Source organism: Acanthochromis polyacanthus, chromosome 13 (genome assembly GCF_021347895.1).
Source record: "Acanthochromis polyacanthus isolate Apoly-LR-REF ecotype Palm Island chromosome 13, KAUST_Apoly_ChrSc, whole genome shotgun sequence".
In the NCBI taxonomy this organism is placed as follows: domain Eukaryota; kingdom Metazoa; phylum Chordata; class Actinopteri; family Pomacentridae; genus Acanthochromis; species Acanthochromis polyacanthus.
The window spans coordinates 19,159,597-19,180,002 of record NC_067125.1 but is presented as its reverse complement, the minus strand read 5'-3'; the positions used below and the strand labels follow the sequence as shown (position 1 = coordinate 19,180,002).

The 20,406-nt window shown below is 44.4% G+C and overlaps 2 protein-coding genes across 2 annotated transcripts in view; both read right to left on the bottom strand.

Moving 5' to 3' along the window:
- LOC127536899 (uncharacterized) overlaps positions 1–20,287 on the bottom strand; it is a 246,878-nt gene extending 226,591 nt beyond the window's left edge. Inside the window, exon 1 of the mRNA XM_051958340.1 lies at positions 17,572–20,287. Coding sequence (XP_051814300.1) covers positions 18,831–20,096 — 1,266 coding nt within the window. The 5' untranslated portion in view covers positions 20,097–20,287 and the 3' untranslated portion in view covers positions 17,572–18,830. The remainder of the gene's footprint in view (positions 1–17,571) is intronic.
- The window catches only part of ngef (neuronal guanine nucleotide exchange factor), a 49,332-nt gene that overhangs the window by 16,786 nt on the left and 12,140 nt on the right, over positions 1–20,406 (bottom strand). Inside the window, exons 5-7 of the mRNA XM_022220908.2 lie at positions 14,516–14,766; positions 3,961–4,121; positions 3,376–3,528 (exon numbers count right to left, since the gene is read on the bottom strand). Coding sequence (XP_022076600.1) covers positions 3,376–3,528; positions 3,961–4,121; positions 14,516–14,766 — 565 coding nt within the window. The remainder of the gene's footprint in view (positions 1–3,375; positions 3,529–3,960; positions 4,122–14,515; positions 14,767–20,406) is intronic.

Below are 20,406 nucleotides of genomic sequence, written 5' to 3'. Positions count from 1 at the left end.
CCTGGACTGGGGACTGGATTGGGCAAGAACCGGACTGGATAATTAGCTGGACTGGGGAACTAGCAGGACTGAACTGGACTGGAACTGAACTAGACTCGATTTGGACTGGAAGGTCAGGAGGGACCGACAGGACCGGAGGGACAGGAAGGGCTGGAGGAACTGAAAGGACTGACAGCACTGGAGGAACAGGAGGGACTGACAGCACTGGAGGAACAGGAGGGACTGACTGAACTGGAGGGACAGGAGGGACTGACTGAACTAGAGGGACCGAAAAAGACTGGGGGGACAAAACAGGGGAGACCACTCCTGCATGGGAACCGTAAGGTGTTAATGCGGTCTCTGCAGGAGGACCACTTGATGTTAAAGTGGTACTGAGACTCAATTGGTGTTGGGGAGAAGTGCTAGGCCTCCTCGAGGCTGCCGGGGAAACGCCGGCTGAGGAGAAACTACGCCCCTTCAAGGGTTCAGGAGAGGCGGAATGCCTCTTCAGGGCTGAGGGGAAGACGCAATGTCCCCTCAAGGCGGCCGAGGAGGAACTATGCCACCTCGAGGCTGCCGAGGAGGCGCTACGCCTCTTCAAGGGCTCAGGAGAGACAGAGTGCTTCACCGAGGCCATGGAGGAGGCGGGACGCCTCGACAAAGACACGGAGGAGGCAGAGCGCCTCTGCAAGGACACGGAGGAGGCGGAGCGCCTCTGCAAGGACACGGGGGAGGCGTTTCGCCTCTTCAAGGACTCGGGGGAGGCGTTTCGCCCCTCAGACGCTGCAGCGGGAACCTGTTGCTCCTCAGACGCTGCAGCGGGAGCCTGTTGCTCCTCAGACGCTGCAGCGGGAGCCTTTAGCTCCTTTAAGGCCATTGGGCCCGTAGGGACCGAAGACGGGGCAATGGGCCCCACAGGAACCGAAGACGGGGCAATGGGCCTCACAGGAACCGAAGACGGGGCAATAACAGGAGGACTATAGCATCCTCTGGTGCCATGCCTTCGGCGACCAGACCCTTTGGTGGGTAGTTTAGTGGCTAACGGGGTAACAGGGCCAGATTGGCTACCAAGGAAACCGTCAGAGAATGGAGCAATGAGCTTCTCCATGGTTGCCCCAGCATCCTCGAGCCACGCAAGAAACCTCATGACTGTTCCTCGGGCCCCAGGATCTCGAAAGAGATCCCAGGACCCGTTACAACCAGACCAGTCAGCCCCGAGGGGCTTCAGGCCTCCGGAGGCAGCGTGGAAAATCTCATAGGCCTCGGAGGGCACCTCAGACCCCATCACCCCGAGACACTCAGCCATTCTCTCCACAATGAATGAGGTGCCCGCGAGCATTTCTGTGGGCGAGGAGGGACATTTTAAAAAAAATCCAGAGCCTGCTGGGTTCTGGGTTGGGTTTTTTGCAGGTGGTGCTGTGGCGGGTGGGGAAACAGGTTCTGATTCATGGCTGGATGGTATACAAGCACCCAAAGGGTTGGCCAGCCCAGAGACAGGCAGACTGGAGGGTTCAGAGCTGGGATGACGAAATATGTAGCTAGGGACGGTCAAGTAGGGTAAGGGAGTCTCCAAGAACTCCTTAATCTCTACTGGTAGATGGCACATCAACCAGGGGTCCTGGGCTGCTACTCTGCGAGCCAAGGTGATCGAAATATTCTTCTTATCTTCCCTCCAATTCTGCCATAGGTCATTTATTGTCTTTAAATAAATGTGTTTCTCCACACTGGAGGAAAAAACCTCCTGGGGAGAGCTCAGGGTGCTGGACGAGGCGCCTGCTGGGTTCTGAAGTTCTGAATTATTCTGTCACGAACGCCAGACAGGAGAACCCAAGCAGCAGGCGCAAACAGAAAGATGGATTAAATAATGTTTTAATTAACAGAACAGGTAGCCAAAACAGAAACTCATCACAATTTAAGCAGAAGGGAGAACTAAACAGAATCTCACTAACTAAAGGAGGACCAGGGGCCAAGGTAAAAACTATAAATAAACAGAACTAACTAAACAAGGGCGGACCCGAAGGCCGAGGAAAATCAGAACATAAAACCGAATTTAAATCAAAGGGGAAGGTGGCTTACTGAGTCCGGGTTATGGAGGGCAGGAATGGACAGGGCAGACTGAGCCGGTAAGGAATGAGACGAAGGCGGGGAAGCAGAGAATTTCATCCGGGAGGGGCGACAGGGTCCGAGGAGCGGGGGCGCAGCGTTGATATCGAAAGGAAACAGAGTCCAGGGGAGAGGCGTCTAAGAGACGGCAAACGGCGTGGAGCAGATAGCAGGATGCATGGCGTGGTAGGGAGTATGGGATAATAATGCAGCGTCAGAGTGGTGGAGAGTGCCAGGCTTTTTATGCTGCAGTGATTAAGGATTAGGTCTGGCTGTGTTGCTCCACACAGCCGTAAGTCATTCATCTGACGAGCCGGCTCGCTGCAGCCAGAGGGGCGTGACAGAACCAGTTAAAGACCCCATTCTTAAAAACCACAGATATTTACTGTAAAATAGCTATTTTCCCTTTTGATATGTCTGGAAATCAGTGCTAGAACAAAGGAGAAAACTTTAAGGTAGATCAACTTACATAAGAAAGCCAAATACTTTAAAATTGTGACGGAAGGAAAGCAGTTCTAGTCACCAACTACAGCAATTATTAGTGACAGGATTTTATTTTTAGACAGCTTTGTTATGGCCTTCCTTAAAAAAAACATGCTTAACATTTCAACATTGCCATGATGTGACTGTGACGAGTCATTAATCTTGGCATTCCTAACAGTGTGAACATATCATCATAATACAATCTACATTTACAAACCATCTAATAAACTGTCTTACTGGTACAACTCCAAAATGTTAGGAAATAAACTAGACACAGGTGATTTCTACATACTTTGTGTTTCATTTTTTAAAAAGTGCAGATTGGAGGTTTTTCGAGCTGGTATCAGAGTTTCCATTTAGAGTCTGAGATACCTGCCCTGCAGTGTGTGGGAAAGTCATCTTGTCACTCAGGTATGTGTGGTTGATGAAGGACATTAGCATTATATTCTTAGCCAACCACACCCTGTACATCATATTTGTCTTGATCAAAACCAACCTGTTCTCTGCTGAAAAGAGACAGGCTGGAAACATTCACAGACATAAACAAAGAGCAATGCTTGACTGTAGTTTCCTAAGATTTTTTTCTCACGCTTCCCCCTCTCCAAGCATGTATTCATCATAAATAGTCAAGCAGGCCACAGTGTTCACTGCTGAAATGCAGTTCAGGTTAAAAAAAAATCACAATATCTTTTGATTAATATCTTTGATTAGACATTCATCAATGAGAAATTACTCACAAAATATTCTAAAAATAACTCCAGTGCAAGATGATCTACACGATAACATGTATTTAAGAAATATCGTACTTACAAAATGCGTCTGTAGTTCTTCTCTTGGTACACCTGGTTTATGACATATTTAATGAACACACTGAAGTGTTCTACTGCATGGTAATAAACAATGTCACAAACATCAGAAATCAAAATAGACTCCTCAATTCGATGCTCAAGATCCATCAAGAACCTGAAAAATAAGGAAACATTCCCCAGAGATTCAATGCAAATATACACTTTTGTATGCGTTTACAGATTTTTGTATGCACTGACAAATCTTATTACATGTACAACTTTTAATACAGATTAATTGATTTTTTACAAATTTGAAAATCTAATTACAGACTCACAAATTTGAAAAGACAATTGCAGATTCTGGTTTGCATTGACAAATCTCAGTATGCATTTACACACATTTCACACATTTACAAATCTCACTATGGACACACAGATTGGCATAAAGACACACAACTCTCCATACACATTTCCAATTTCCAAACAAATTTACAAATCATTTTGCTACAATAATACCCTCATACAAAAGCTGCTGGATGGAAACTTAAAAGTTGAAGTGTAAACTTCAGTTCTACAATAATCTGTAGTGACCAAGACCCTTTCCTACCTTTCACTGGCTTTCATAACTTCCTCGATGTTGGAGAACAGAAAATGCATGTCGGATTGGCTGAGGGTGTTGGTTAAAACTGGGTTACGTAGGAAGTGCAGCTCTAAAATTTCCAAACTCTTGTAGTAGGATGCTTCTGACGTAACAAGCTCAAACATGGCCTGAAAAGAAATAGAAATCATAAGGCCACATTAGCACATCCAGTTCATATGATGGCAACGATGTTCTGCTGCATAGCGGATTAAACCATGTATAGTTCTTACAAAAAGAATTTACCTTTCTTCGAAGTTTTCTTCTTTTATTGCTTTTCAACACTGAATAATGTTGAACTTAATTAATCTTTTTAAAACAAGAATTCTCCCCCCCAAAAAAAGAGTCATTTCAAAATGAAAACAGATTTGTACAACGTAATACCAGGTCATCTAAAAACAGAAAATGTAAAACGAGTGATTGCATACAAAGACACATACATACACATCCCCCACATTTAGAGACTACAGGCAAAGGAGGAGGTGTAAATTAATGTAATTTACTCGTATTCACATAACCAGTACCAGTGCATAGGATGACTTAATGTTTCTTAGTGATCAGTAAGGACAGCCTGTCCTCAAACAAAAAACTACCACATAGTTCGTCTGTACATGCCCGTATTACGACCCAGTGTTACGTTTTGACGTATGCGACCTCTGGCGGTTGAGTAAATATCGACACTCTGGAGTCACAGGTGAAACGTCATCATGAACAAACTTTTATCTAACACTATCCCTGACCCTATCCCTAACCCTAACCTTAACCATGACCCTAAAAACGTGTTGGGAAAGTGAGAAAAAAGCCGTTTTGCGACGGAAAAGCCGTTTCGCGAATTAAATCCCGTAATGCGTTCGTTTTCCTCGTAGGGGCGCAAACGGTGCAAATGACCGATGCGGTCGTATGAATATGAGGACTTGTTGGTAAGGATGATAACGTGACTACTGAGCCTGCTAGAAGATGGAGCAGGTATCTGCTGGTCAATGTGTATTATAATGATATGTGCTGATGATGCCTATTCAATGGGATGATAATGTCTGATTCGGGTGGTTGGCTCTTCCACACTGTTGCTGCCGATATTTCATTAGCACATGGTGCTGAATCATGCTGCTATTAAACCAAGGACCAAGTTGAAGATAGAAGAAAATCATATTTTTAGGACAGGAAAACGAAAAACACTGCATCTCATGTTAAATTATTGATACAGTGTCCCTGTGTTTCAAACATCTTGAAATAATTTAAAGGGAGGCAATGGATAGCGAGCAGTAGACATTAATTGTAGCTACCAAATAGCTGCTCTGATTTCAGCCTTCCTTACATACAGCTAATTCAAACTACATTTTCACAAACAAGCATTAAATAGTGTAGCTTAATAAAGAATACAGCAGTAGTGAGTGGCAATTTTTCTGACGTCTTTGAACTTGATATTTTATCTGATTATCACTGTGCTTGCAGCCATGCAGAAAGCAGACACTTTCTTCACCATCACCAGTAGTGACTTCTTAAGCTTGTTAAAGTTGAGACAGTAATGTTGTCTTGGGAACATCTTGGGATTATACTCGACAATAAATCCACCTTTGACCAGTACACCACGGACATCCTAAAAAAAAAAGCCACCATAGACTCTCAGCCATTCGTAAACTGAAAGGGCTTCATGTTTGCCCCACATCTCCTTCTGTTGCTGTATCAAAGTGCCCTCATTGTGGACAGGGATTTAAACACTACCAGCCTGAGGACGATGATGCCGAAACTTCGCCAGCACATCACCTTCCCCACTAGAGGAGACCGAACTTTGGACCACTTTTATTCTCCCTTCAGAGATAACTATGCAGCAAAGCCTCCGTTCTCGAAGGCTTTTTACAAACAGCCCCAGCGGAGAGAGAGAAATGATGTGTTGGTCTGACCAATCAGAGGTCGCCCTGCAGGGCACCTTGGAGACAGCGGACTGGGAAATGTTCCAGTGGCAGCTCTGGTGATGACATCAGCGTGTTTACGGAGACAGATGTGGGATTCATTGGATTTATACTAGTGGAGAACACTATCCCCAAATGAACCATCAGTGCGTTTCCCAACCAGAAGCCGTGGATGAACAAAAACATCCACGACACTGAAGTCACGCACTGCCGCATACAACACAGAACTCACCACTGGAGACATGGGACCTTACTGGGCCGCTACGTACGGCATCGGCAGAGCCATGAGGGAGGCCAGACAGAGGTATGGGGAGAAGCTGGAGTCACAGCTGTAGCAGAGAAACACCAGGGGACTATTACAAGGACAAAGAACTGTGATAGACTATAAAGCAACACCGATGCCCATGGTGAATGCCAGAGAGATCTGGCCAATGAACTGAACAACTTTTATGCATGCTTTGAGGCTCCCAGCATTAGGCTGGAGGAGAGGAGGAGACGTGCACCATGACAGAGCATGACATGAGGCTAATGTTTCAACGCATGAATACCAGGAAGGCTGCAGGACCTGACAGTATAACAGGCTGTTTCTGAAAGCCTGTGCCAACCAGCTAGCGCTTGTGTTCATGGAAATATTCAACCACTCGCTCTCCCACTGCATAATTCCTAGGTGCTTTACGCAGTCCGTCATTGTTCCAGTCGCCAAAAAAGCCACAGCTGCCTTAATGACTACCGGCCTGTTGCTCTTACCTCTGTGGTGATAAAATGCTTTGAAAGACTAGTTCAACACTTCATTACCTCCTCCCTACCTGCCTCTCTGAACCCCCTACAATTTGCATACCGGCCCAATAGATCCACAGAGGATGTCATCAACTACCTGCTATACACAGCCCTGGCCCACTTGGACACTAGGAAGGGGGATAATGTGTGAATGCTGTTTGTGAACTTCAGTTCAGCATTCAACACCATCATCCCCTCCAGACTGGTCACTAAACTGCAGGACCTCAGACTCACCTCCTCCTTGTGCAGGTGGGTCTACAGCTTTTTGACCAGGATTCACAGTTGGTTTGAGTGGAAAATACCTGTCCCACTCACACACCCTGAACATCAGTGCCCGCCAGGGCTGTGTGCTGAGCCCTCTGCTGTTCTCACTGTACACCCATGACTGCTCATCCACATCAGACTCTAACACCATTATTGGGTTTGCTGACGACACAGCAGTGGTGGGTCTGATCTCCAACAACAGTGAGGAGGACTATTTGAGGGAGATCACCCACCTGGAGAACTGGTGCAGAGACAACAGCCTCCTCCTCAACATCAACAAGGCCAAGGAGTTGATTGTGGACTACAGCAAGAAGCAGCAGAGGGCATACCACCCACAGTGGGACAGAGGTGGAGAGAGTGGAGAGCTTCAAGTATCTGGTTGTCAACATCATGCAGGACCTGACGTGGTCCTGTTACGTCAACACTCTGGTGAAGAAAGCTCAACAGCGTCTCTACCACCTCAGACACCTTAGGGACTTCAAGCTCCCTCTCAAGGTGTTCAGGAACTTTTACACCTGCACCATTGAGAGTGATTTGGCTGGGAGTACCACCACCTGGATGGGGAGCACCACCCAGCTGGACTTCTTGGCCCTGAAGAGGGTGGTCCGCTCGGCTGAGCGCACCATCAAAACCAACCCAACCTGCAGGACATTTACAACAAACACTGCAGGTTAAAGGCCAGGAAGATTGCCAGTGAGCCCACTCCCCTAGCCACAGACTGTTCTCTCCACTGCCGTCAGGGCAGCGTTTCCGCTGCCTGAATGCAAACAGAGAGAGGATGAGGAGAAGCTTCTTCCCACAAGCTGTTCGCCTGCTGAACCTGAAACAGTAGACTCAATAGTCAATCAACCTGCAAACTGTGTTCAATATCCATTCACTTTCACCTTGTATATATATTATTTGCACCATTTCACTTTGTTTTATGTATTTACTTTGCTAATTTCTATACATACACTATATTGCCAAAAGTATTGGCTCACCTGCCTTGACTCGCATATGAACGTAAGTGACATCCCATTCCTAATCCATAGGGTTCAATATGACGTCGGTCCACCCTTTGCAGCTGTATATGTTTCAACTCTTCTCGAAAGGCTGTCTACAAGGTTTAGGAGTGTGTTTATGGGAATCTTTGACCATTCTTCCAGAAGCACATTTGTGAGGTCACACACTGATGTTGGACCAGAAGGCCCAGCTCTCAGTCTGCGCTCTAATTCATCCCAAAGGTGTTCTATCGGGCTGAGGTCAGGACTCTGTGCTGGCCAGTCAAGTTCATCCACACCAGACTCTGTCATCCATGTCTTTATGGACCTTGCTTTGTGCACTGGTGCACAGTCATGCTGGAAGAGGAAGGGGCCAGCTCCAAACTGTTCCCACAAAGTTAGGAGCATGAAATTGTCCAAAATGTCTTAGTATGCTGAAGCATTCAGATCTCCTTTCACTGGATCTAAGGGGCCAAGCCCAGCTCCTGAAAAACAAGCCCACACCATAATCCCCCCTCCACCAAACTTTACACTTGGCACAATGCAGTCCGACAAGTATCGTTCTCCTGGCAAGCACCAAACCCAGACTGGTCTATCAGATTGCCAGATGGAGAAGTACCATTGGTCACTCCAGTGAAGGCGTCTCCACTGCTCTAGAGTTCGGTGGCGGCGTGCTTTACACCACTGCATCCCACGCTTTGCATTGCACTTGGTGATGTACGGCTTGGATGCAGCTGCTCAGCAATGGAAACCCATTCCATGAAGCTCTCTGCTGAAGCACTGTTCTTGAGCTAATCTGAAGGCCACATGAAGTTTGAAGGTCTGTAGCGACTGACTCTGCAGAAAGTTGGACACCTCTTGGCACTATGCGCCTCAGCATCCGCTGACCCCGCTCTGTCAGTTTACTGTTATGGTATAAGGCTCTGGCAAACCCTTTTACTACGACAGGGATCACCGGGCGGCGTATGTGTATTTCAAATTACCGTAACTCCTCGCTACTTTGTGCAATTTTAATCATTCAAACTGCCCCTGAAAGCTGTGAAACTGGGCTTTCTGGTGATATTACATACGTTACGGTAATGACTGAGTGGCCTGTGGGGGGAGGGAAGAAATGAGCGGCAGATGGAGGTGGCGTTTGTGTGACAGAGCCAGAGGATTATAGACTGTATAGACCCCTTCAGAGCCTACGTCATCAACAAGTTGCGTGCGTATCATGGAGCCGGAAGTACTGCTTCATATCATTTACCTGGCATTGTTCGCACCACATGAAGTAGCAAAACTAACAGCTAACGCTGAACTATCGGCATCATAATGTTAGGTTGTTGTGTTTTTGGTTGTGTGAACCGAAATACTAAAGAAGGACTTAAGTTCTACCGCATACCAAGGGGCTCTCGGCTAGGGTTGCCAACTTTCTCACAACTAAATAAGGGACAGGTGCACAGTGCCACTAAAAAACATCCTCTCAACTCTCTATCGTAACTATCAGGTAGCGATACTCCTTCCTGTTCTGTGCTAAAGTTATTGATCTGCATAAGCAGCACATGGCTAATTGAATATTCATGAGATAAGCACGGTGGAGCCGGTAAGCATTCTAAAGGCTATCCAGGCTAGCAGCGGTGAAGACGTAAAGCTGATGGAGGGATAAAAAACAAAGGGACAGCACAAAACTACCAACAAACGGAGGACAACACCTACACACGTGGACAAAATTGTTGGTACCCCTCAGTTAAAGAAGGAAAAACCCACAATTCTCACTGAAATCACTTGAAACTCACAAAAGTAACAATAAATAAAAATTTATTGAAAATTAAATAATCAAAAACAGCCATTACTTTTGAATTGTTGATTAACATAATTATTTAAAAAAACAAACTAATGAAACAGGCCTGGACAAAAATGATGGTACCTCTATAAAAGATTGAAAACTATTTGACCAGAGTGACATGATTAACTCAGGTGTGTCATTTAATTGACATCACAGGTGTTTCCAAACTCATAATCAGTCAGTCTGCCTATTTAAAGGGAGACAAGTAGTCACCCTGCTGTTTGGTGAAAAGGTGTGTACCACACTGAACATGGACAACAGAAAGCGAAGGAGAGAATTGTCCCAGGACATCGGAAAAAAAATTATAGACAAACATCTTAAAGGTAAAGGCTATAAGACCATCTCTAAACAGCTTGAAGTTCCTGTGACAACAGTGGCTCATATTATTCAGAAGTTCAAGACCCACGGGACAGTAGCCAACCTCCCTGGACGTGGCCGCAAGAGGAAAATTGATGACAAATTGAAGAGACGGATCGTTGGAATTGTATCCAAAGAGCCCAGAGCAACCTCCAAAGAAATTAAAGGTGAACTCCAAGGCCAAGGTACATCAGTGTCAGATCGCACCATTCGTCGTTGTTTGAGCCAAAGTGGACTTCATGGGAGACGACCAAGGAGGACACCACTGCTGAAAAAAACTCATAAAAAAGCGAGACTGGAATTTGCAAAAATGCATGTTGACAAGCCACAAAGCTTCTGGGAGAATGTCCTTTGGACAGATGAGACCAAACTGGAGCTTTTTGATAAGGCACATCAACTCTATGTTCATAGACTCAAAAACCAAGCATACGAAGAAAAGAACACTGTCCCTACGGTGAAACATGGAGGAGGCTCAGTAATGTTTTGGGGCTGCTTTGCTGCATCTGGCACAGGGTGTCTTGAAAGTGTGCAAGGTACGATGAAATCTGAAGACTATCAAGGCATTCTGGAGAGAAATGTGCTGCCTCGTGTCAGAAAGCTTGGTCTCAGTCGCAGGTCATGGGTCTTCCAACAGGACAACGATCCAAAACACACAGCCAAAAACACCCAAGAATGGCTGAGAGAAAAGCGTTGGACTATTCTAAAGTGGCCTTCTATGAGCCCAGATCTGAATCCCATTGAACATATGTGGAAGGAGCTGAAACATGCCATTTGGAGAAGACACCCATCAAACCTGAGACAACTGGAGCTGTTTGCTCATGAGGAGTGGGCCAAAATACCTGTTGACAGCTGCAGAACGCTCATTGACAAATACAGAAATCGTTTAATTGCAGTGATTGCCTCAAAAGGTTGTGCAACAAAATATTAAGTTATGGGTACCATCATTTTTGTCCAGCCCTATTTCATGAGTTTGTTTTTTTAAATAATTATGTTAATCAACAATTCAAAAGTGATGGCTGATTTTGATTATTTAATTTTCAATAAATTTTTATTTATTGTTACTTTTGTGAGTTTCAAGTGATTTCAGTGAGAATTGTGGGTTTTTCCTTCTTTAACTGAGGGGTACCAACAATTTTGTCCAATATATCTATTATTGTAGTGCTAAAATAATAGATATATTATTTTAGTACCGGCAGAGGGCCGGTATGCCCTCTGCTGGTGCATTCAGGCACCAGTGAGATGACAGTAAGGTGTATAGTACATATATAGTTGGTAGTAAGATGCAAACCGTGTGTAGATGAGTAGATTGGTGGAAATGGGCAGCTGAAAGCAGTGGACTGGAGGAAAGTCAGCAGCAGCATGCCACAGTGGACATGATTCAAGATTCAAGATTCAAGACCTTTATTTATCATGAACAGTATATAGTATAATGCGCAGTAAAATGCATTGTGCACCTGTTCCAAACTGAAACAATAAGAATAGAAGAATAAAAGCAGACAAGAAGTGTGTGTGTGTGTGTGTGTGTGTGTGTGTGTGTGTGTGTGTGTGTGTGTGTATGTGTGTGTGTGTGTGTGTGTATATATATATATATATATATATATATATATATATATATATAGTGTGTGTGTGTGTGTATATATATACACACGTGGACAAAATTGTTGGTACCCCTCAGTTAAAGAAGGAAAAACCCACAATTCTCACTGAAATCACTTGAAACTCACAAAAGTAACAATAAATAAAAATTTATTGAAAATTAAATAATCAAAATCAGCCATCACTTTTGAATTGTTGATTAACATAATTATTTAAAAAAACAAACTCATGAAATAGGGCTGGACAAAAATGATGGTACCCATAACTTAATATTTTGTTGCACAACCTTTTGAGGCAATCACTGCAATTAAACGATTTCTGTATTTGTCAATGAGCGTTCTGCAGCTGTCAACAGGTATTTTGGCCCACTCCTCATGAGCAAACAGCTCCAGTTGTCTCAGGTTTGATGGGTGTCTTCTCCAAATGGCATGTTTCAGCTCCTTCCACATATGTTCAATGGGATTCAGATCTGGGCTCATAGAAGGCCACTTTAGAATAGTCCAACGCTTTTCTCTCAGCCATTCTTGGGTGTTTTTGGCTGTGTGTTTTGGATTGTTGTCCTGTTGGAAGACCCATGACCTGCGACTGAGACCAAGCTTTCTGACACGAGGCAGCACATTTCTCTCCAGAATGCCTTGATAGTCTTCAGATTTCATCGTACCTTGCACACTTTCAAGACACCCTGTGCCAGATGCAGCAAAGCAGCCCCAAAACATTACTGAGCCTCCTCCATGTTTCACCGTAGGGACAGTGTTCTTTTCTTCGTATGCTTGGTTTTTGAGTCTATGAACATAGAGTTGATGTGCCTTACCAAAAAGCTCCAGTTTGGTCTCATCTGTCCAAAGGACATTCTCCCAGAAGCTTTGTGGCTTGTCAACATGCATTTTTGCAAATTCCAGTCTCGCTTTTTTATGAGTTTTTTTCAGCAGTGGTGTCCTCCTTGGTCGTCTCCCATGAAGTCCACTTTGGCTCAAACAACGACGAATGGTGCGATCTGACACTGATGTACCTTGGCCTTGGAGTTCACCTTTAATTTCTTTGGAGGTTGCTCTGGGCTCTTTGGATACAATTCCAACGATCCGTCTCTTCAATTTGTCATCAATTTTCCTCTTGCGGCCACGTCCAGGGAGGTTGGCTACTGTCCCGTGGGTCTTGAACTTCTGAATAATATGAGCCACTGTTGTCACAGGAACTTCAAGCTGTTTAGAGATGGTCTTATAGCCTTTACCTTTAAGATGTTTGTCTATAATTTTTTTTCCGATGTCCTGGGACAATTCTCTCCTTCGCTTTCTGTTGTCCATGTTCAGTGTGGTACACACCTTTTCACCAAACAGCAGGGTGACTACTTGTCTCCCTTTAAATAGGCAGACTGACTGATTATGAGTTTGGAAACACCTGTGATGTCAATTAAATGACACACCTGAGTTAATCATGTCACTCTGGTCAAATAGTTTTCAATCTTTTATAGAGGTACCATCATTTTTGTCCAGGCCTGTTTCATTAGTTTGTTTTTTTAAATAATTATGTTAATCAACAATTCAAAAGTAATGGCTGTTTTTGATTATTTAATTTTCAATAAATTTTTATTTATTGTTACTTTTGTGAGTTTCAAGTGATTTCAGTGAGAATTGTGGGTTTTTCCTTCTTTAACTGAGGGGTACCAACAATTTTGTCCACGTGTGTAGGTGTTGTCCTCCGTTTGTTGGTAGTTTTGTGCTGTCCCTTTGTTTTTTATCCCTCCATCAGCTTTACGTCTTCACCGCTGCTAGCCTGGATAGCCTTTAGAATGCTTACCGGCTCCACCGTGCTTATCTCATGAATATTCAATTAGCCATGTGCTGCTTATGCAGATCAATAACTTTAGCACAGAACAGGAAGGAGTATCGCTACCTGATAGTTACGATAGAGAGTTGAGAGGATGTTTTTTAGTGGCACTGTGCACCTGTCCCTTATTTAGTTGTGAGAAAGTTGGCAACCCTAGCCGAGAGCCCCTTGGTATGCGGTAGAACTTAAGTCCTTCTTTAGTATTTCGGTTCACACAACCAAAAACACAACAACCTAACATTATGATGCCGATAGTTCAGCGTTAGCTGTTAGTTTTGCTACTTCATGTGGTGCGAACAATGCCAGGTAAATGATATGAAGCAGTACTTCCGGCTCCATGATACGCACGCAACTTGTTGATGACGTAGGCTCTGAAGGGGTCTATACAGTCTATAATCCTCTGGCTCTGTCACACAAACGCCACCTCCATCTGCCGCTCATTTCTTCCCTCCCCCCACAGGCCACTCAGTCATTACCGTAACGTATGTAATATCACCAGAAAGCCCAGTTTCACAGCTTTCAGGGGCAGTTTGAATGATTAAAATTGCACAAAGTAGCGAGGAGTTACGGTAATTTGAAATACACATACGCCGCCCGGTGATCCCTGTCGTAGTAAAAGGGTTTGCCAGAGCCTTATACCATAACAGTAAACTTATGAATATGTTTCAATGTTGGCTTGTACTTGTATGTATCATTTATGTGACTCTCGCATGTATCCCTATGTGTGTTCTATGCTTCCTTGTCCCCCACCCCCAACCTCTCACCCTCCCCCTCTACCTCTTCAGTCCCTCTCAACCCAGCCGGCCAGCGGCAGAGGGGTCCCCTCTTATAAGCTAGGTTCTGCTCAAGATTTCTTCCATTAAAAGGGAGAAAATGATGATCAACGTTATTCACTTCACTTGTAAGTGGTTTTAATGTTGCAGCCGATCGGTGTATATTGACTAACATCTGTATCCATCCAAACAACTGTTCAGCCTCACAAAATTGCTCACCTCTTGCATGATGATTTCTTTATGTGGTAGTTGGGTGAGTAAGCCGCTGGTCTGCACAGCTTCCAGGTTTTGCCACAAGCTCAGTGACTGAGCGCTGTTCCTCAGTTGCAGTTGTAGCACTGGTGGGGATATTACACCAGACCCTGGCAGCACAGACCCTGCCTTAACCCCAGGAGAGAGGTTCTCACGCTGCCGCCGTTGTTCAATCTCCTGCTGCTTGGAGGTGTCCCGGTATTCCTGGTACAGGAAAGCTGGAGGGTCAAAAAACAATGACAACAATTTCAGTTGTTCTTGTCTGTATTTAGTTGTTGGTCACTTGCATCTTGGAGGCTCTATGTGCCCAAAGGACCCTGTGGGTACGACCTGACGTGCAAAAGTACACTTGGGGTCACAAATAGCATGAGTAAATGGAGGACTGATGGAGGAACATGACAGTGATCACTAAAAAATCTGCCTGAAACACTTTCTGTGTAAGCAGTGTGTGAGTGACATCTTCACATCTTAGGAAACATTTTAAGGAGGGCTAGCTTCTGTTCTACTACTTGAACTTGTGTAATCAAGTCCTTAATTTGTCTATTTATTTTTCTGTTTACACCTGAATTTGGAGAATGCTGCACTATGTGAAGTGGCATTTGTTACTTTGCCTTGCATCCATATCTTAAGGACTGATTGAGCTAGAAGAAAGTTAGACTTTCTCCTAGAGCAAACAAGTCTCACAAACATCGACATCTATATGCTGGAGATCAGTTGGTCAACTTACTGGTATAAAAGTCATTGTGATGTGTATTGGTATATGTTTAATACAATATATCATAACAGAATTTCAAAGTTAATTTTAAATTTTGTATTCATAAAATGCACTGTCCTGTGGAGAGTCATCTGGTATATTACATGATGACACACAGACCAGTTTTCATCATGGATTTATCTCTACAAAGTCACCAGTGAGATGACTGTGGGTTTCATGTACTGAATATAGTCCTCTACGGTACATACAGGGACAAAGTCTTGACTGATCAAGGCCCTTGAGTCATAACTATCTACTGTTAACGATAAAAGGCTCTTCAGTCCAGCTGGGACACTACGGTTCTCACCAATAACAGCAATACCGTTTCTTGCTTACAAATATAAACTAATGACAACAGTTGGACCTCACCAGGAAGCAAAGACTCTTCATTCTCTCTCTCTTTAAGTCATACAGTATGGTCTTATTTTTGTTTAACAAATTGAAAATTGCATTGTTTAATATATTTTACAGAGTTAGGTTAAATTACATATATACATCAGCTTCCAGACACAAAAACCAAACATCATCTGGTAAAGTGATCATTTGTGGTAAATGCAAATACTATAACTTATGTTATTCATGGTAAAATGGATCTCCCTACTGATAGGTTAAAGATTGGTGCCATTACAATTTTGTACTGTGGGAATCTCATTGTCATGTACAGCTGTAACTCATAGTACCCTAGTAGAGCTAGTATAGATAACAAAGATGAAATCAAAGATGGTCTTTTAAATCCAATATCTTTGGTGGATGTGGTAGTGTCATATCATAGAAACTCTTCATAAATGCAGCATTGTATTCCCAGGCTGTTTAAACCAGTCAAGATTTTTACTCATATTTCTTAGCCAGCAGTAGCAACCAGAATCTAAAAGACACGCGTAAATGAAACAAAAATAAAAAGGGGCATGCTGCATTAGTCAATAATGTTGTCAGCACTGCATTTTAGGCAGGGGGGAAAGTAGTTTTAAATTCTTGCCGGTACTATTACCAAAACCCTCGTCTCACTCTAACTTCGTGCATTTTAAAATAGCAAAGTTAAAACACAAACAAATGGAAACATATTAATATTTTACTGTAGGCCAATGGAATGGGTAGGAATTAATAACACTTGAAAATACGGTAAACATTTTGCTTTAATTGAAACACTGATAAACATCCAGAATACAAGGCTCAAAGAACAGACATGAGGTCATGAGCAAACACTCAGAATGGAACTAAACATCAAAACACATCACCTAAAATATTTTCCACAGAGGCCTAAAGTAGTTATAGTAGCAGTTACTTTTTGATTTTCTGTGGTAACCCATCTTTAGTGTCCCTGTCTTTTCCTTTAATCAAAGAGGTTATTTTTCTCGCATTATCCATCCATCCATCCATTCTCTGTACACCGCTTTATCCTCACTAGGGTCGCTGGGGGTGCTGGAGTCTATCCATTCCCAGCTGACTCGGGCGAAGGCAGGGGACACCCTGGACAGGTCGCCAGTCTGTCGCAGGGCGACATACACAGACAAACACCTCGCATTATTACTTTGACAAAAAATTTTGACTGTTTTGTAGTGCTTCTCTCCGTTTCAATTTAAAATATGCATCTGTCGATGATGACCGCTGTAAATCCAGTTTAAAGTTTTTCAGCCAATCACAAGAATGTGTGGAATTTCAGGTGTGTGTGTGTGTGTGGGGGGGGGGGGGTGCAGCTTGACCAGTGCAACAGATTCTGAACCTGAAGTGGACTGGACTTCATAGAGCTCCAGACTGCGACTTAAATGGTCGCATTTTGCGACCAAAGTTTGAGCGAGTGAGAGTATCTACTCGCGCATGTGCGACCAGTAAATTTGCCGATTTTTTTAATTACTATTGAGTATTTTTTGTTGCTGACAAAGTTCTGCTCCACACTTCAGCCCAGCAGACAGTAATGCGTAAATGAGCTGGTTTTTACCAACCGACATTAACCCCAAAAGAAGAAAGGAGACGAACACCAAAGATGAAGAAGGCGAGCGAGAGTGACAGTGGGGGGCGAATGACAGGGACTTTTCAGCAGCGTCTTCATTATGTCAAGAAACCTCTCCTCAGAGAAACACTTCCTGTGCTGCTGGAATGGTCACAATATAAAAGCCCGTAGCATTAAAAATCTTCTTCTTCTTCTTTTCCTTTTGGCTTTTCCCTTCAGGGGTCGCCACAGCGAATCAATTGCCTCCATCGAACCCTGTCCTCTGCATCCTCCTCTCCCACACCAACCACCTTCATGTCCTCCCTAACCACATCCATAAACCTCCTCTTTGGTCTTCCTCTAGGCCTCCTGCCTGGCAGTGGGAAACTCAGTATCCTTCTACCAATATATTCACTCTCTCTCCTCTGGACATGTCCAAACCATCTCAGTCTGGCCTCTCTGACTTTATCTCCAAAGGCTCTAACATGTGCTGTCCCTCTGATGTACTCATTCCTGATCCTATCCATCCTGGTCACTCCCAAAGAGAACCTCAGCATCTTCAGTTCTGCTACCTCCAGCTCTGCCTCCTGTCTTTTCCTCAGGGACACTGTCTCCAGACCAAACAACATGGCTGGTCTCACCACAGTTTTGTAAATCTTTCCTTTCATTTTAGCTGAAACTCTTCTATCACATATCACACCTGACACTTTTCTCCAGCCGTTCCAGCCTGCCTGTACACGCTTCTTCACCTCTTTTCCACACTCTCCATTGCTCTGGACTGTTGACCCTAAGTACTAAAAAATCCTCCAAATTCTTGATCTCTTCTCCCTGTAACCTCACTCTTCCACCTGGGTCCCTCTCATTCACACACAGATACTCTGTCTTGCTGCAGCTAACCTTCATTCCTCTCCTTTCCAGGGCAAACCTCCATGCCTCTAGCTTCTCCTCCACCTGTTCCCTGCTCTCACTACAGATCACAATGTCATCTGCAAACATCATAGTCCATGGAGACTCCTGTCTAACCTCGTCTGTCATCCTGTCCATCACCATAGCAAACAAGAAGGGGCTCAGAGCTGATCCCTGATGTAGTCCCACCTCCACCTTCAACTCCTCTGTCACACCTACAGCACACCTCACCACTGTCTTACAGTCCTCATACATGTCCTGCACCACTCTAAAATACTTCTCTGCCACTGCAGACTTCTTCATACAAAACCACAGTTCCTCTCTGGGCACCCTGTCATAAGCTTTCTCCAGATCTACAAAGACGCAATGCAGCTCCTTCTGACCTTCTCTGTACTTCTCTGTCCACTCTTCATCCTCTTCAATGCCCTCCTCACTTCATCCTTATTAATCTTTGCTACTTCCTGGTCCACAACAGTCACCTCTTCTATTCTTCGTTCTCTCTCATTTTCCTCATTCATCAACTCTTCAAAGTACTTTTTCCACCTCCCCACACACTATTGGCACCTGTCAACACACTTCCATCCTTATCCTTTATCACCCTAACCTGCTGTACGTCCTTCCCATCTGTGTCTCTCTGCCTTGCCAACCTGTACAGATCAGTCTCTCCCTCCTTACTGTCCAACTTAGCATACAAGTCATCGTAAGCCCCTTGTTTGGCCTTTGCCACCTCTACTTTCACGCTGCATCTCCCTGTACTCCTGTCTACTCTCTTCAGTCCTCTCAGTGTCCCACTTCTTCTTAGCTAACCTCTTTCTCTGCATCCACTCCTGTACCTCCTCATTCCACCACCAAGTCTCCTTATCTCCTTTCCTACCAGATGACACACCAAGTACTCTCTGACCTGTCTCCCTGATCACATTTGCTGTAGTTGTCCAGTCATCTGGAAGCACCTCCTGACCATCCAAAGCCTGTCTCAACTCTTTCCTGAAAGTCATACAACACTCTTCCTTTTTCAGCTTCCACCATTTGGTCCTCTGCTCTGCCTTTGCCCTCTTCATCTTCTTCACCACCAGGGCCATCCTACACACCACCACCCTATGCTGTCTGGCTACACTCTCACCTGCCACTATTTTGCAGTCACTGATCTCCTTCAGATTACACCGGCTACACAAGATGTAGTCTACCTGTGTGCTCCTATCTCCACTCTTATAGGTCACCCTATGTTCCTGCCTCTTCTGGAAGAAAGTATCCACTACAGCAATTTCCATCCTTTTTGCAAAGTCAACCACCATCTGTCCTTCTGCGTTCCTCTCCTGGATACCAAACCTGCCCATGACCTCCTCATCATCTCTGTTTCCTGCACCAACATGTCCATTGAAGTCTGCACCAATGACAACTCTCTCACTTCTAGGGATGCTCTGCATCACTTGATCAAGGTCCAACCAGAATTTCTCCTTCTCCTCCCGCTCACATCCTACCTGTGGAGCATACCCACTAACAACATTGAACATCACACCTTCGATTTCTAGCTTCAGGCTCATCACTTGATCTGACACTCTTTTTACCTCCAGGACATTCCTAACAAACTCCTCCTTCAAGATAACTCCTACTCCATTTCTCTTCCTATCTACACCATGATAGAACAACTTGAACTCTGCTCCTAAACTTCTAGCTTTACTACCTTTCCACCTGGTCTCCTGGATACACAGTATGTCCACCTTCCTTCTCTGCATCATGTCAACCAGCTCTCTACCTTTTCCTGTCATAGTTCCAACATTCAAAGTCCCTACTCTTAGTCCTAGACTCTTGGTGTTCCTCTTCTCTCTCTTCCTACGAACACACCTTCCTCCTCTCCTTCTTCGACTAACAGTCGTCCATTTTCCACCAGCACCCCGTAGGTCGACAGCACCGATGGCGGTCGTTGTTAACCCGGGCCTTGACCGATCCGGTATGGAAGTCATACATTTGATTCACATGTTTGATTTGGCCAAAGTTTTACGTCGGATGCCCTTCCTGACACAACCCTCTGTATTTATCTGGGCTTGGGACCGGCACAATAAGACACTGGCTTGTGTCCCCTTACGGCTACATTCCCGTAGCATTAAAAATATGTCTTCAAAATAAAAGCCTGAAGGGGACGGTTATTTTAACACTAGCAAAACAAAGGCTTGCCAAAATTGATGAACTGATCAACAGACATTTATAAGAGTAATTTACACACGATTCAGTATAAATACATAACGTGCACATGCATAACACATGCCTGTATTC